An 18,630-nucleotide genomic window follows, 5' to 3' on the forward strand; every position below is an offset into this window, starting at 1 on the left:
CTCATTTGCCCTACCGTTTGCCATTGGTGAACTGGAAGTCTGTCTTTGTGTCTTGCTTAAGTGTTTTCTCATTTTTATTTTTGTTGTCGGGCTGTCCTTGGTTTAATCTCTGGGTTATCACCCACATCTTCCTGATATAGTTGCGCCCTAGCTTCTGGATCTCTAACTACCCATAGACATTCTCATCTTCATAACATCAGAGAAAACAGCTCATCAAATCAACCACAATCCTTTATCCCAATTGATACAATCAACAACACATTAAGATCAAGCACAACTTGGAAACTGACCACCTGTGGTAGTCACTAGTCTATCGCCCTTAAACCATTTGAATTAAATTGAAATCAAGAAGCAGTCCAGAACATGTCTGCAGTGAACAAGCTTTTCAATATAGTATATTTACCATTTAATGGCTCAGACAGAGCTAGGATGCAAGACCCTGATCTCAGTTAGCTGATGGCTGAACCCCATGACACAGACTGACCTCGGGCTGCAAGGCCCAGATTGAGTTCTCCTACCTTCTGAATGGTTGAACTCCACACCGTTCTACTACAGGTTTCCCACGCCCTTTCTTTAAAGATGTTCAGAGTTGGGAACTCAGAAAAATACCCTTTATTACCATTTCTGCCTCTGCAGAGTAGGTCCAAAGACTGGCACAATCAGGTCTAAGAGTGCGCAGGGGTGGGGTAAGGGGAGTTATGGGGGTTCAGTGGCACCTGCGTGGCTACCTTCCTGATGCTGGAGCGATGGTGACTCCATGTGGTAGAAGGCGTGGCTCTCCTTCCTGGGGTGGATCGGGGCCCAGGCTACCTTCTGGGCGCTGGAGGATCTAGCCTTAATTTTATAGGTTTTGCTTGTATATCTTCAGTGCTGGTGCTGAGCTGATTTAAAAGGAAAATTAGGTGCAAAAACTACAGCTATTCTTAGTCATTACTGTTCAGAGAGCTTCATTTAAAACTCAGTTTCCTCAATTAAAAACAAAATCTTGCAGGGCTGGGGATTTAGCTCAGTGGTTCCAGCAGTGGTAGAGAGCTTGTCTAGCATGACAAGGCCCTTGATTTTATTCTCAGCACTGAGAAAAGAAGGACAAAGAAAAAAAAATGGTATAAACAGGCAAGGGCAAAAAAAGATGATAATTTGATTCTAGCAGAGAAATTATCAAATCCTTCTCTAACCCCATTTATCAAATATTGTATAATCTAATTAAAATTCAAACCTTTGTAAGATTTTTAATTACTTGCTAAAGTAGTTTGCCAGATGGTTGAACATAATAAAAATAATAACACTTTTTAAGGAATGAAGAAGATGTCATCAAAGTTAATAGGGCAGTGGGAAAAAAAATCTTAGAACATTATACTGGTTAGATTACAAAAATGTTGCTCCTTTGTTAAAAAGTGTTTCATAAGCCAAGAAAAGTCACTTGAAAACTTCACGCTATGCTACTCATTTGCAGCTCAGACTTGAGGTAGCTTATTCATTCTCAGGAACAGGCATGATCTTTATTCTGGTTTTCAGAACAATAAATATGTCTTTTTACTTTTACTTCTAGGAAAGACCCTCATGCCCTCATATAATTAGAAGCACACTGAAGTCTTTTTAAAACTAATTTGGTTGCTACATTTTATATATATATATATGGTGACATTCATTACTGGAAATTTGTACCTTTACATAGTCAATCTTGGTTCCTATTTTTTCCCCATTTCCAGCCCTCTCTTCGCCCCCTCCACCCTTCCCTGTTTGCAAAGACATTGTTTTCATGTTTTTCCTTTTCTCGTATTTTTTCTTTTCCCTTTTTACCTTTCCTCTACTCCTCCCAATTCCCTTACTCTTTTAGACCTTTTCTTCCTATTACAAAGTATTAATTATACATTTGTATCCTTATTTATACTTTTAGTTTTTCACACCAGAGAAACTATTTGGTATTTGCACATGTGTCTTATTAATTTCACTTAAGAGTATGGCCTCAGCATTCATCCACTTAGTTATAAATGTCTCTAGTTTCTTGTTCTTTATGGCTAAGTAGTGCTCCATTTTATAAAACAAAACAAAACACATCTTCTTTATCCAGTCTCCTGTTGATGGGCAATTGGGCTGTTTCCAAGTTTGAGCTATTACAAATTGTGCTACTATAAACATCTATTGAGATGATCATGTGGTTTTTGTCCTTGACTCTGTTAATATAGTGTATTACATTTATTGATTTACATATGTTGAACCATCCTTGCATCCCTGGGATAAATCCAATTTAGTCAAGGTATATGATCTTCTTGATGACTCTCTGTATGTTTGACAGTATCTTACTGAGGATTTTTGCATCTGTCTTCATTAGGGAGATTGGCCTATATTTCTCTTTTTAGTTTGCGTCTTTCCCTGTTTTGGAATCAAAGTTAACACTTTTTTCCAGGAACAAATTTGAAAGTATTGCATCTCTTTCAATTTCATTGAAAAGTTTAAAGAGCAGTGACAATAGTTCTTCTCTAAATTTCTTGTAGAATTCAGCAGTGAAGCCATCAGGACCAGTGCTTTCCTTTGTTGGTAAATTTTAAATTACATTTTCAATTTCACTGATTGTAATTGGGGTGTATCTTCTTCGCTCAACTTTGGTAATTCATATGTATCTAGAAATCAGATTCTGTGTTTTCCATTTTATTGAAGTACAGGTTCTTGAAGGTAGGTATTGATGATCCTCTGGATTTCTGCTGTTTCTGTTGTGACTTGACCTTTTTCATTCCTAATTGCATAGGTTTGAGTACTATCTTTGCTTTTTTTTTTTGGATAAGGTTGGCTAAGGTTTTATCAATTTTATTCTTTTGAAAAACCAACTCTTTGATTTGTTGATTTTTTTTTGTATTGTTCTCTTGTTCTCCATTGCATTGATTTCTGCTCTGACATAATTTATAATTTTCTCTCTTTTATGAGCTTTGGGTTTCTCTTGCTCTTGTTTTTCTAGGAGCTTAAGATTCAGCACTAAGTTATTTGAGCTCACTCTGTTTCCCTAGTGTGGGCATTCACTGCCATGAATTTCCCACATAGAACTGCTTTCATTGTATCCCATATATTCCTGTATGTTGTACTGGCATTATCATTAAATTGTAAAAATTATATAAGTCCTTCTTTAATTTCCACTGTGACCCATTGGTTGTTCAGTAGAGTGTTATTCAATTTCCATGTGTTTGTGAAGTTCTTGTGTTTTCTTATGCTATTGATCTCCAGTTTAATTGCACTATAGTCTGATAATACGCATGGGATAACTTTAAGTCTTTTGCATTTACTTAAACATGTTCTATGAGCTAGTATGTGGTCTATTTTGGAGAATGACCCATGTGTAACTGAAAAGAATGTATATTCTTTTTTTGTGGAGTGGAACACTCTAGATGTCTATTAAGTCCATTTGTTCAAAAGCTTGATTCAGTTCTAGTATTTTTGTTGTTGATTTTTTGTCTAGATGATCTGTCTATTTGTGACAGTGCGGTATTGAGGTTCCCCCACTATAGTTGTATTAATGCTTATCTGGTTTTTCATGTCCCTTAATATTTGTTATGTATAGTTGGGGGCATTAGTATTTGGTGCATATATATTTATGATTGTCATCTCTTCCTCTTGTATTCTTCCCTTTATAAGGATGTAGTGACCTTTGTCTTTCTTAATTAGTTTTGGTTTGAAATTTACTTTGTCTGCAAATAAGATAGATACCCCTGCTTTTTTCTGGGGTCTTGTCACATGTAGAACTACTTTCCATCCTTTTATATTCAGTCTATGAATTTCTTTTTGAATCAGGTGCATTTCTTGTATACAGCATATTGTTGGATTTTGCTTCTGCCAGTTTATTTCTTTTGATTGGTGAATTGAGGCCATTCACATTGATGGTTATAACTGATTTGTATTGACTCATCATTCTCATGTTATTTTCCTCTTGTTGGCTCTTTTTTATTTTTTTCCTCCTTTCCCTTTAAGTTCTTGCCTTTTGGATTTGCTCTGTTGTGCCCTATGGTATTTGTGATCCTCATTGTCCTTTTGTAGGATATTTTTAAAAATTGTTTGGAGTGCTGGTTTGGTATTCATGAAGTTTCTCGGGTCTTCTTTGTCATGGAAGTAATCTTATTTCCCTATCCATTTTAAAAGAGAGTTTTGCAGGATACATCAGTCTAGGTTGGATGTTGTTTTGTTTTAGGGCTTGAAATACCTCACTTTAGGCTCTCTTTGACTTGAGGGTTTGGGGTGAAAAATCTTCCATGTTTCTGATGGGCTTTCCTTCACATGTTATTTTTTTCTTTTATCTAACTGCTTGTAGTATTTTGTTCTTCTGTTGGGTTTCTGGGATCTTGACTATTACATGTCTAGGTGCAGACTTTCTTTGACCATGACTAGTTGGAGTCCTATATGCCTCACTTATCTGTGTGTCAAGTTCTTTTGCTCTGTTTGGGAAGTTTTTAACATTCTGTGAACAGTTTTTTTTAATTTATTTATTAATTTTATTGAGTTTATTGGTACATTTTAGGGATACAGTACAGTTACATTCATTGTTGGGATCATGTACCTCTACATGGCAAGTCTTGATTCTCATTTTTTCCCCTTACCTCTGCCCTCCCCTCACCCCCTCTTCCCCTCCCCATCTACAAACACTTTATTTTCATCTTTTCATTCTCTCATTTTTTTCTTTTCCCTTAACAGTTTTTTTTTATGTCATTTGTACTTTATCCTGCTTTTTCATGGACTCCTATCAACCCTATATTATTGTGTCATCTTGGAGCTTTTGGATTGATTTCTCATATGGTCCCTTACTATTTTTAAAAGGTCTCTCTTTTTATAGTCATTGACTGCCATCCTGTCTTCTGTATCTGATATTCTGTTTTCACATTGGCTCAGTCTGCTATGTATACTTTCAGTAGAGTTTTTAATCTTCTGGACATCAGTTTGAATCTGTTTTATGGATTCCATTTCGTTCCTGTGTTGGGTGTTCATAGTTTCCATTTCTTTCCAATGCTGAGCATTAAAGGCTTCCATCATGGTCCTGAATTCATCCATTTTTAAAATATGTTTCTATTCTAGAGACTCTAATCATGTCTTTTATTCTGCTCATAATATCTGTAGTTATTTGGTAAATTATTTCTATTTTGAATTTTTCTAGAGCTTCATTCATCTGTTTTGTTATTTCCTGTGCTATCAGTTCAGGGTGTTGGTGGTTATCATTTCCATCATGGTCCTGAATTCATCCATTTTTAAAATATGTTTCTATTCTAGAGACTCTAATCATGTCTTTTATTCTGCTCATAATATCTGTAGTTATTTGGTAAATTATTTCTATTTTGAATTTTTCTAGAGCTTCATTCATCTGTTTTGTTATTTCCTGTGCTATCAGTTCAGGGTGTTGAGGTGGTTATCAGACTTTTCCACCTCGTTTACCCCAGAATTTGCCTTTGGTAAGCGGGAAGACTGTGTCTTGCTTAAAAGTCTTTTCATTTCTATTATTGCTGTTGGTACAGTCCTTGGTTTAATTCTTGGGTTGATACTTCGATATTGGTTATTGTAAGTATCCTTGTTGCTTGTATTTAGAACTCTTATGGAATGATTGCTTCTCATAGGTGAATTCCAGATATAGCTGATCTTTAGGTTTTTGAGTATCTAATGACTCTAGGGCAATTTCATTTTCATTATACCAGGAAGGATAACTGATTAAATCAATCACAACTCTAGCCCAAGTGATACAATCAGCAACAACAATAGAATCAAGCACAGCTTAGAAATGACAAATTGTGATAGTTATTAATCTATCACCTTTAACTGTGTGAAATAAATCAAAATCGAGGACTAGCCCAAAATGTTTATAGTGAATAAACTGTTCAATGTTGTAACTTTACCTTTTGGGATGGGAACTTAGAAGGTGTAAGGGACTCTTATTGTTGTTCACTTCTGCTCTGTCTCCTGGAGCTCAGGACAATGGCATTTAAGACCCCCTGTGCCTCTGCAGTGTGGATCTAGGCACAGGCCCAGCCAGGAGGTGGGGGGTGAGGGACTTCAGGTGCCCACACAGCTCTGGTCCTCATGGGTTGCAGGTGTCTGGGAGGCCTGGTTGGGGGTGGGGCCACACCAGAGGCTTCAGGCAGCTCCAGTCCTCACCAGTCACCAGTGACTGGGAGGCCTGTGTGTCCCAGAGTTTTGATGATTATCGTGTCCAGTCTCCCTGGTTCATGTAACTCAGGACTTGAGGAAGACAGAAAGGATCATCAGGGTACCTGAGCCAGTCCTCTTTGCAGGCAGGGACCTTCAGGGCAGGCAGTGAATCTAGGAGAAGAACTGTCACTGCCTGGACATGCATGCTGAGGAGAGACTCTGCTGGCCATATCCAGATCCCCTGTGGTATCCTGGGTGTTGTCACCTTCTGCTCTCTGTCATGAGAAGAGGTAGTGCGCTTTGGTTCAGGGCTCTTTCTTATAAGTCTCAGTCCTCAATATTTGCATTAAACCTGTATTTTTTAGTTTGACATTTTATTACCATAGTGATTACTAGCCTCAGTATATATAGACTATTGCTCTGGGTTTGATAAATGGATTTTAAAATCTACACACTAATTAGTCCCCCTTCCTCAGTCAAAATAAAGTGAGTGTGTTGCTATTGTTTGTATTGCACAAGTATGTCTAAATGCTATGATTTGGTTTGATGCTCTTACAACATACCATCTTCTTGTTTGTCCTAGGGGTTTTATGTGATCACTAATTCTTACTTAGCCTAAGTTAATATTTTATGAGAGGTAAACATAATAATTCAAGAAAGCCATGGCTATTGCCAAGACAATTTTGCTGCCCTCAGGATGGCAGAGATTTCAGAATCACAGAGCCCTGTTTGACAACAAATTTTATTTCCTGTATTGGCCATTCCTACGCATGAATTTTTTTTTTCTCTCATTGAGTTTATTGGTACATTTTAGGTATACAGTACAGTTACATTCGTCATTGGGATCTTGTATTCATATGATTCTAATTCTTACTTAGCCTAAGTTAATATTTTATGAGAGGTAAACATAATAATTCAAGAAAGCCATGGCTATTGCCAAGACAATTTTGCTGCCCTCAGGATGGCAGAGATTTCAGAATCACAGAGCCCTGTTTGACAACAAATTTTATTTCCTGTATTGGCCATTCCTACGCATGAATTTTTTTTTTCTCTCATTGAGTTTATTGGTACATTTTAGGTATACAGTACAGTTACATTCGTCATTGGGATCTTGTACCTTCATATGATAAGTCTTGGTTCTCATTTTTTTCCAATACCCCTGCCCTCACTTCACCATTTCCTCCCTTCCCTATTTACAAAACTTTATTTCTATTTTTTCATTTTCTCACATTTTTTTCTTTTCCCTTATTTCCTTTTCCCTACTCTTCCCACTTCCCCTACACTTTTAGCCCTTTTATTCCTATTTTACCTTGTCAATTATACCATTAGGATCTCATTTACAATTATAGGTTTTCACACCAGAGAAACTATTCAGAATTTACACATGTGTGACTAGGAAATAAGCCAAAAGAAAAAATATGAGAAAATGAAAAAAATGTAAATAAAGTTTTCCTAAGAGTGAATTTTGACAGATTTTTCACAGTATTTACATCACTGCCATTCAAAGACCATGTAATTAATGTTATTTATTGAAATACATTTAAAGTTACTATATTTGAGGCCCTGATTGAAATTTTTTTTGAAATATTGAGTCATTTAATCTCCATGAGACAGGTATTATTATTATTATTATTATTATTATTATTATTATTATTATTATTATTATTATTTCACATATAATGAAACTGTGGCACACTGGAGGAATGTGTCCAAGGTTGCACAGATGGTATTCATTGCTGTTTGAGTGGTCATGTGAATTAAAGATTGTGTCTGTTGTATTGTTTGATGTCACCTGATGAGAAAGGATAAAAAGAACTTGCTGTGCTGTGCTTTGTGCTTTGTGATTGAATTGTTTTCTTGGACCTTTTTTTTTTTTTTGGTACTGGGATCAAACTCAGGACCTTGTGCTTGTGAAGCAGATGGTGGATCCACTGAGCTAAATCCCTGGTCCTCTTAGACCATTTTAATAGAGGCTCATTTTCTACAGTTTATGTCAGTTATCTTATAAGAAACTCTGTTTTGACTGTAATGAATGCTTTGCATGTATGGACAACACACATATTACTATACCCAAATCCTGCCTTGGCATAAATATTAATTTTTATGTTGGAATATGTTGCTGTTGGTAGTGGCATTTTCCCAAGCATGTGGCAGTGACTGTATAGTTAGTGAAACTTGGTGACTTCTTTCCAGTACCTGTCACCCTGCTAAGCCTATAGCATGCATTATGTTGTTTAGTCCTCCCAAGAACCTATGACATGGGTCCTGTGACTAGCCCCCAACATGAAATTTGACAGGGAATTTGAGGCTTAGGTTTAATACTCTGTGTAGGTGATCCAGCTAGGAAGCAGCAGAGTAGAGATCTGAGCCAGGGACATGTTTCCTGAGGCTCTGGTCTTAACCACTATGTGTGTGGCCTCCTTGTCTGCCATACTTAGGCCAGGGAATGGCTGCTTGTTCAGAGTAATTTACCTTCACCCGTTTCAGCCTTTTTCCCAGGGGTCCACCCTGCTCCTCCTTGCTCACTACAGCATGCTCTCAGTGCTGACTGGCCCCACTCTCCTGTCTGCTCCTAATTCTTGCCAACAAATGACAGCAGAGCTTGACAAATTTCTGTTCTCAGCCTGCTGTAATCCCTCTACTTTTCTTTGCTCTCTGCAAGTATCTAAGGAGTCGGGTTCATCCACTTTCCCACCACCCACCTTATACCCAGAGTACAGCACTGGCTGCTCTGCAGTTGGATATCATGAATACATACACACTGCGGCTAGTATGGGTGGGGAAGATGGATCCTGGCACTGAGTGAGGCAAGTGTGTGGAAGGGAGTTTGTATTTACACTGTCATGTGAGCTATCCATTTGACACTTTGAACACTGTATTTGTAGTAACTTCTACTCTTTTAGAAAGTATTTTCTTCAAGCATGGTGTCCATTACATGGTAGATGCTCTATAAGCATTTGGTGAATGCATGAACAAATCGGTAACTAAAGGAAATATTTCTCAGTTCCTTTTGATTAAATGGGATCCCGAAAGGCACTAGGGATGCTCTTTCCTGTGCTGCTACCCACCTTGTGTTTCCTCTGTCTGGTACTTTCCTATCCATGCTGGACTTTCCTCTCCCACATCAGTACTACAGGGAGTGTTGATCCCAAAGCTTTAAATCAGAACCATTCTGTAGGGAAATGAGTTATATCAGTTTTCAAGTGCCAACACAGGACACAAATCAACATGTATGACATTTATGTAGGAAAATTTATTCTGAGCCTTAAATGGACTTTGAGGCAACTCACTGGTAACTGTAGTGTATTGGAGAATTGCTTATCATCCATACACATGCAGTGGAGTCTGATTCTCATGATCAAGAATCTTATTTGTGACTGTTGTTTCACTGAAATGCTGGATTGAAAATAATGGCATTAGAGACACTGCATTCCTGGTACTAGGTATGGATTCTCAGAGTTTTGCTTTCCAGGTGAAGTTTATAATTACTATATCATGCCAGTGTCTGATTATGCATGCAGCAGTTTTAATTTCTGTGTGTTTTCATAGACATGTCCTCCCCTCACCAGCGAGCCTCTGCCAAGATGAAGCCAATACAGGAAGGGGTGGAAGATGACGATGAAGTCTTTGAACCCACGACTCCAAATACATTTAAAGTTCATCAGTTTCCTTGATCAAAATTCAAGTTACCAACATGGAATTTGTCCTGAAGAAATTCTAAATATACCAGCACTTTTTCACAGCTTTTAGACTCTTCTGCTTTAGTACATCCAAACTGGCAGAGACTGAGTGCAAGAAAGTGAGGAAGGGTAAAAAATGAAAAGGTTATTTTTATTGTCCTTTTTATTGGCAAGCTTTTTAAGTTTTACTGAGCCTTCTGACTAAACCTCACTCTATTTTAAGACAAATTTTTAAAGTATTTTTTAGATTTAGTATATTATTGTTTTAACTTTTAAAACAAGATTTCTGTCAATGCAAATGCCTTTTTACTTATTTTTCCAAGTTTTGGCTCGTTTTCCTCACAGATAATTTTTTCTCTATCATAGCAATTTAGAATGGATATTTTAATAAACAATGTAAGTTAAAATTGAGGCTAAAGTGACATTTAAAAAGCAGGAAATCTTATACTTTGTTCAACTGACTTTATGGGAAATTTTAGAGAAAGATGTGATTTAACTGGGCTTTTTTAACTCCCAGGCCAGAAGTATTCCTCCACTAGATCATTTTACTTACCTGGGCAATGTATTGATAGCTTGATAATACCAAACTCATCTGCATTTACTCACGTTATCCTTTTATTATGTTATCAACTGGTCTGAAACCCAAAGCTGAACCGCTAACAAACAAATGGAAGCACTTCTAAGCTCAGTGTCAACTTTCAGCTAAATTCAGCTTCCTTGTGATTTGGGGCCATCTTGCCTTACACACTCAGATGCTGCAGATGCTTTTCTTGAGATGTGTCATAGGATGAAGAACCCAGAGATCAGTTTCACTCTGGTCTGTTTCTGTGGTCTCAGAATGTTCCTTCCAAGGCGCAGATGTCTTTTATAGTGTACCAGATACTCAGTGCCAGCTCTGTGGGTGTGAACCTGAGGTCTTGCCATTGATGCCCAACCTAGTTATTGCAGTGAGGACCTTGATGCCAGAATTCTCTTTTCTACTACTATAGAATCACGTTTTTGAGAAACAGTGGTATTTACCTGCTGGGAAATGAGAACAATTTTGCTTAAATTATCAGTCCATCTAGTCAGTGTGGCAGTAGCATGCGGCTAGGTCATTCCATTGAATGAGTCCCACTAATTGGCTATGTTAGTCTTGCCTTATTTGTGTTTCTATTGTTTCATTAAGTAGCTAAGAAAAGTTCCAAATGAAATGATCTTCAAGTTAACTGAGCCAAAGGAAACATCTCTTGCCATGAAGTAACTTCTGTTAGAGAAGAAAAATAAGCTAGTCTAGGGCAACCTCATCATCTTAGTGCCATCTTTTTAAAGCTAGTCATTTTAGTATTTCACTTGAATTAAATTTATATGCCAGGGGTCTTGGGATTTAGCTCAGTGGTTCTGCCAAGTACCTCACAAGCACAAGGTCCCAAGTTCAATCCCTGGTACCTCCCCAATTTTTTTTTTATATACCAGGAAATTTATACAGACTAGTTACCTAGTGCTGATACCTTTATCAAATACTGGGTCATTAACATGTGAGAAAAAAGGCTGAGGTCACTTTATTGCCATAACAGACTCATCAGTTTGCTATGCGAGGAATTTGTTTTGGAGAGATGAAGCATAGGTGAATGAGTTAGCCTTGGCTTTCAAGCTGTAACAGACTCCTAGCTCTGTACTATAAGTATGATGTGACAGTGTTGGTTTCGCTTTTCTTGAACCATTAGAGTAAGGTCAGGCAACTCTTTTACTTCACACATGCAAAAGGCCAATTTACAAAATCATTCTATAGAGTAATTAGACAGGACATCTTCCTGAGGAGAAAGTAATTTTAGATTCTGCTGTAGCCATGTTTTTAATGTTCCATGAATCTATGGAACCTTAGCGTTTTCTTACCCTGGCCCATTTCTGGCTCATCTCACTTTGTAAACACTACAGTACAGAGAGGGTCATCTCCAAATGATCAACCTGGTTGTAGTTGGAGGTTCCTTTCTTTGTTGCCTGGAACAAACCTGTTTTAAAAGCACTTTGTAAAAGGTAGGTTACATAAAATCACTGTTTTTATTGAAATGCATATCAGTGTCATGGATAATGAAGATTATAATCTCAAGATTAGGAATCTTAAAAGAGCCACATAGCCTGAATGGGAAACATGAAACTGTTTTTAAATACACACCTCCAAAGATGACAGTGAGACTCGGAGAAAAGAAGTCATAAGACATTGAGTAGCCCTCCCACATAGACTTGATTTCAAAGTAGCAGATAAGGAAACAGGAAAGTGTCTTAAATGTAAGATCTCCTGTGGGTGACTTTAAACTCACTTATACAAGTATATCTTTGTAGAACACATCAATACATAGATAAAAAACATGTCTTCTGCCAGTCTCCAGTAGGATGCTTCCTGTGTGTTTGGTATTCACTTAGCTACGCAATTAGTGTACAGAAAAAGGTCTGCAAAACCTATTCTATGTATAACCCCAAATCTATGTAGCATCAAGTTGGTTATATGAATTTAGAGTGCAGTATTTATATTAGAATGTGTTTCATTTAAACTGTTTTGAAAGCCCTTATATATTTTTATATTTATAAAAATAAGACAGTACAGACACTATATAAAACCTTGATGATATTTATCTATCAAAATAGTAAGAATGGGTGCTATATGATCCTTTTTCCGTAACCATCCTTGGCTTCCTGAGAACTTTTCCATTTCTCCCTGTCACTTTAACCACTGGTCACCTTCTGCACTTTGCTGCTCAGTGTATACACTTGAGACATCACCTCCATACCTGGTTCTCCTGTGTCTGAAGCTTTTTTCTGCCTGTTTCCACTTCCTAGGTCCCTCTCATGGCCTCAGAGACAGTCACTTGGGTATGGGAAATTACTGGGGGGAAACTGGTATAACCCTGTTGCCGGTGCACCCCAGTTGTGTTGTGGCCCCTGGTAAAAATTTCATGCTAGGGTGTGGTGTCTCCCAGCCAAATGCATGGCATGTGAGTCAGTCCCCACCTTTCCCAGGTTGGTGTGTAGCTCCAAAGACTCACCTTTAAAAACAAAATCTGTTTCCTTGGTCATTTCTAAAGCTGCTTACAGAAAACTTTTGACCCTGTCACACCTTAGCTTCCCCTCCCTTCCTCTAACAATGGTTTCCAAACCTCCTTCTCTAATCATTACCAAATGAAGCAATTAAGTAAGTACCACCTAATTAATTCAGAGTGCCAAGGATATGAAAGACGCTGGGTAGGAAAGCAAGGCTCAGCACACTACTCACTGCTCTGGTCCTCCTCTTCATGGGATGACTCTCTCACCCATGGTAGCTGTATTTTATCACAGAATTCTCAAACACCTGTGTATGTGACAGTGTAAATGCCACACATTTAAGAAACTTGCTTATAAGTACCACTTATAGGTTTTCTGTTATATTTGTAACCAAGTTTTAAAGTACATGAGGATTTATGAATGTTCCACACAGATACATTATAGGAAACTTTTGAGGTATCATTTACACTGATAGCATTTATTTTGTAATAAAGACACATTATGCCAGAATAGAGCCTTATAGTTTAAAATATCTTCATATGTTGCCATTTTATCAAATAAATTTCTTACTCAGAAAGTGTGTGTTTTCATTTCTGTTGTGACTGATACGATTTGATGGCATACTCCAAGGGTAGGATTGGTTCAGTTACATTTAGAGGTTACAGGGATTGTTCTGGTTTAAGATAGTCTGATCCACCTTGCAGCCCTCCTGGATTAGATTCACTGAATTTCAGGGCCCGTCTATCATCGCAGCTGCCTCTGGCCATGAAAGGAGAGGGTGCAAAGCAGCATCACCAGTGTTGACTGGTACAACCACTGAGAAGCCTTCATGAAGGAGTTTCACCGTGGGGACACGGGTTCAGCCTTTTACTCGCCTCATCTGAAAGTGCTCTTCTAGTTTCATAAGGCTAAGTAATACAAGTAGTCACATGAAGGAGCCAGAGGAAATCCCCCTATTACCCCGGATCTGTTCTAGGGTGAGCAAGAGGGTACTGTCTTCTCAGAGAAACCCAGAGTTTTCTTGTTTTTATCTCCAAGGTATTAAAGAGTGGAAAGTTGACAGACCACCTCTTGGCCTTTAGTAGCATATCCTTGGCATCTACCTCACCCAGTCTGCTCAAAGGCTAGACCCAAACAAAAGGGCCTGTTACACCACCACAAGTCAACATCACCCAGGTGTGAGGGTTCTGAACCCTGAACTTGCTGAGCCAGTTCAGACCAGCTTCTCACCTGAGCCTGTGCTGTGTGTAAGGCCTGAGGGTTCCCATTTATGTCCCCTTGGCTACAGCCTGCCATAAAGTAATGGTGACAGGCCTTGGCTATAGATTTTTGGGAGCAGAGGTGGTAGGGAGAGGGCAAGTCAAAGGTTTCTAGTTTGCATTAGTGCTGGTTATTCCTTGGCTCATGACAGCAAAAGACCAGTTTTGAGTGAAAAGCCTGAGTATTTGTCATGTTGAGTTTGAGGAGCCTCGAATAATGGAGAGACATCAAATAGGTAATTGGATATGTAAGTCTGGGACTCACTGGGGAGATCTGGACTGAAGATACAGATTTCCAGACTAAATAGATTTGTAAGCTTGACAGCTTCCTAATACATAGATTTTTTTTTTAAAGCATGGTATTTTCCCTCAATGAATAATTTTTGATCTTTTATTTTGAAATGTGTTTAATATCAAGAGGTTGGCATAACTCAGTGAGCTGGTGTTTATTAAATGATCAATGCATGGTATCACAAATTCACATATGGGTATAAGACCCATTCTAAGTGCAAGCTAGACCAAAGGCAATAGCATAAGAAGGTCATATGATTTCAGATCCCATGTTACAACTAGCCTTAAAAAATGACCACTTGGATTTTCTTGTGGTATCAAGGATATCCACAGTCATCTCTAGAATCTATTTAAATACTACTCCCTTTCCCAAAATTTGTGTCAAGCCAGGTGTTCTTCATATACTTAAACCAAAACAACATATTGCAGCATACTAAAGGCAAAGGAACTATGAGACTCCACTTCGTCTTCTGTGAAGCTGGGCTTTCTAAAGATTTGCAGCAGTGTAAAACAATACCACTCTATTGTTTTCTTTTCAGTTTTGTAAAAGCTACTTTTCAAGACAAATGCTCTTTGTGTTGGTATGTAATGAGTTTACTGTTTTTAAATGAAATACCACTCCATAAGCACTGCTGCCTGTGGCCTGCACAGCTTTCCTCAGGTTCATGCGATAGAATCCCAACTTGTTTCCGCCCAGCCTCACATTTCCCAGTGAACATCTGTGCTGCTATCAGAGTATTGGGAAAATTTATAATCACAAATGGAAACCCTGATGGCCTCTTCACCTCCCACATTCTCCGCACAGATGCCCGTGCCGTTTCCTTAGCCAGTTGCTTTCCTCCCATACCTCGCCATTCTCTGAGCTCAGCACATTCCAGCCCGGCCCTCCCCAAAATGCTGCCCTTTCCCTCCTCCCCAAGGTGGGGGCCTCAGAAGCTCCTACGTCTCTCAGATGAACTGTGACACCCTCTGTGGAGGCACTCTACCACCACGGATTTACATTCGGATTTACAGCCGGCCTTCCATACTAGATTCTGCACGCACAAATTCAGTTGACCCCTAATTGAAAACATTTAAGAAAAAAAAAACAAAACTTTATTAGATACCAACAGACTTTCTCGTCATGATGCCCTATGTAACAGTATTAACTGTTCACACAGCATTTACATTGCATTTGGTATTAAATACAATGGTACTGGGGTGATTTAAAGCATACAAGGAGGGTACACCTAGAGGGGCCTGAACATCTGTTGGGGACCTGGAATTAATCTCCCTCAGATACTATGGATGACTGGCTAACCCTGGCAGGGACACTCCTTTAGTTTCTTAGTCACTTCAGTTCACTGCTGAATTTAACAAACCTCTTTCACTTAACCTCTGTGTGAACACCCAACAGTATCATGAAAGTGGCAGGACAGGCCTTCGTGTCCCCTTTTTAGAGGGAAGGAGGTGAAGTGCAGAGAGGGTAAGTACCTAGTCAGGGTCACACTGCTGACAGGTGACACAATGAGAGCCCAAACACCTGGGCACTTTTCTAGTTCCACCTTGCAAGTGAAAATCCTCTTAATTCCCTATCAGTTCTTATTCTCCTCCTACTCTAGGTTAGACTTTGTTCTCTCTCCACTGTGAACCAGCTCTACAGCTCCCACAGCATCTGGGCCAGCTCCTCCCAGTGGAGGCATGAATGGACCTTGAATGGTGGCAGCTACATCAATTACTGGAATCCCAAATATATCCCAACTTTCAAGGTCTCCTAGCTCCCTAATTCATTCAGTCATGAAAGAATTCACCTTACCATTCTGCTTCGTGTTTCTAATTTCCTACCCCCATCTGCTTGTCAAGATTAACAGAGCTGCAGAACTTAACACTGCCAGGCCAGCACCTGCTGCTTAGAGAATGAAACACTGTGACAAGGATTTTACATTCTGACTCCGTAAATGGCAGGCTAAGGAAACTGAAAGCTCAATCAACCATCTCACACCTGAGTAAAAGGAAGTCCCACAACTTCCAAACAGCTCTTGAGTTGTTTAGGATTACAGCTATGGAAGTTTTTGTATCTATTTACCAATGATAAAAACCTGCAGGGCTGCTCACGTCTGTTGGTAGCTACATATAATTAGACAATCTGTGCAGGGACTGGCTGAGGAGCCATCTCAGGAGCAGACAGAACAAACCTCAGGCCCAATGTTTCAACAGGCCAGCTACACTGTACACAAAACCAAAATGGAACCAAACTGAAAACAAATGGGTTGATTTTGCCAAGACATATGAGCTAGAAAAAGCACTGGAATCCCATCATAGCTTTCCTGCTATGGCGTCTGCTCACTGGCTGCTCTTCACTTCAATCCTTAGGTGCTGAGAGTGACGCCACCAGCACATCTTGTTCTCAGATTCTTAGGTTACTGAGTTTCCAGGCTGAAATGTATATGTATATATATACAAGGAGGCATTTCTTAGAAAAAAAAAAGAATAAAAAATTGGATACTGTATTAGCCTTTAAAATGGCCTACCAATCACAAGAAAATGTGGAGATTTGGTTATACATTTTGCCTAATAGATATCTGTGTGGCTACCTCAACCTCACAGCTCTACAACACACACCTAAATAAGAGGCAGTATCCTCTCTGGACATGGCATTGAGGTCAGACAGATGGGGCTCTGAATGTTTTCATATGACCACAGGCAAATGGTTCAATCTCTTGGAGTGATTGTGTCTCATGTATGCACTAGAACCATTCCTAACAAAAGGAGCACATTGATGTTAGGCCTCATCTCCTTTCCCTTTTTCTTTTGGTTGCCAAGTCAAATCCTTAAGCCTTCTGGAATCTCGGCAACAAAATCCTACAAAGAGCCCAAGTTGTGGCAGGACCTGAAGACAGGTGGGACAGGAAACTATTTCCAGGGCTCCTTCTGCTTGCAGCATAAGTGGCTGAAACTCAGCACCCACTACAGCCCCTCCTGACCTATGGAGGGCAGAGAGAAGAGCTCATCTTGCCCACTCTGCAGAGAAAGGAGGCTAGAGATGCTCTGGTGGGCTGTGGATGGAAAACACAAGCGGTAGGCTAAACGTTGATTTACATAAAGTGGAGAGAAAGAAGAATGTGCTAAGCAATGATTTAATATTTAGCAAAGTAATCTTGCTTATCTCCATGGCAACTACATATAAGCTAGAAGCTGGTGGGATGGATCCACATGATGAGTATGTTTTGACAGTAAGAATGGAGAGATCCCAAACAACGGAGAAAGGAGAAGTTTTCAAACACTCAAGACTTGCATTTGGCTGATAATTAATGCAATTAATGCAATTCATAACTAATTTGGGCCTCAGTTTCACCTGTAAAATGAGGTTAGATCAGGCACGGGCTTTTCTAGTGTTTTGTGTTCCTAGTTCCAAGTGTGTACACTTCATAAGGGTTAAGGTGTCACATCACTACATGCATCTCCTGGTGTCCAACTGAGGTCAGGACTGACTTTCTTTCTTCAATATTTTTGGGTGAGGATGATTTGGGTGATTAGGCAAAGTCTCCCCAACTGCCCACCCCCTTTAGCTGTCCCTGTCCAGAGGAGTTACATCCTTCTTCATCCTTCACTAATGCTGTTGGTTTAAAGTCATGACGTTATCATTATCAACACCAGAAGTGTATCAGGCCCTTTCATCACCAATATTCAATGTTCTCTTCTATATCATTGAAAGAGTCTCTCCAAAGTGATCCCTAATGCAGTATGCTGGCTAGAATACTTCTAGAATAGTGTTGCAGTTTTCCTCCAAAGACAGAAATGGTTGAATTTCAGAGGAGACAGGCTAAATTTCAGGTAGTCAGTCCGAAAGGTCTCAAATTGGAGCACACATTAGACGCACTCAGAACCTCTCAGCTTGCTGAGCCCTGCCTCCAGTGTCAGTATATCTGTGGTAGGGCCCATAAATCTGCATTTCTAAGAAGTTCTGAGATGATGCCAATGCTGTCTCTGAGAAAGCAGTCTACTTTGTCAGTCTACCCCTTATTTAACAGATGAGGAAATTATGGTTGGGAAAATTGAACCCTCAGTCTGTTTTCTGTTGCTATTAAAAAATACCTGAGGTCAAGTAAAATTTTTTTAAAAAGTTCTACTTAGCACGTTGTTCTGGAGGTCAAAGGTCAAGAGGCCCTAGAGGTCAAGAGACCCGGTTGAGGGTCTTGCTGGTAGGGACTCTGCCCAGTTCCTAGGCAGCACAAGGAATTACAGGAGACGCAGCAAGCTTGGGTTTATTCTTTTTTTTTTTTTTTTTT

The 18,630-nt window shown here is 39.1% G+C and overlaps 1 protein-coding gene across 1 annotated transcript in view; it reads left to right on the forward strand.

Moving 5' to 3' along the window:
* Positions 1–10,002, forward strand: part of Bves (blood vessel epicardial substance) — a 34,207-nt gene extending 24,205 nt beyond the window's left edge. The window contains exon 7 of the mRNA XM_010607194.3: positions 9,664–10,002. Coding sequence (XP_010605496.1) covers positions 9,664–9,788 — 125 coding nt within the window. The 3' untranslated portion in view covers positions 9,789–10,002. The remainder of the gene's footprint in view (positions 1–9,663) is intronic.
* The last annotated feature ends 8,628 nt before the right edge of the window (positions 10,003–18,630 follow it).

This window comes from Fukomys damarensis, unplaced genomic scaffold (assembly GCF_012274545.1).
Source record: "Fukomys damarensis isolate Sample0158 unplaced genomic scaffold, DMR_v1.0_HiC HiC_scaffold_14, whole genome shotgun sequence".
In the NCBI taxonomy this organism is placed as follows: Eukaryota; Metazoa; Chordata; class Mammalia; order Rodentia; family Bathyergidae; genus Fukomys; species Fukomys damarensis.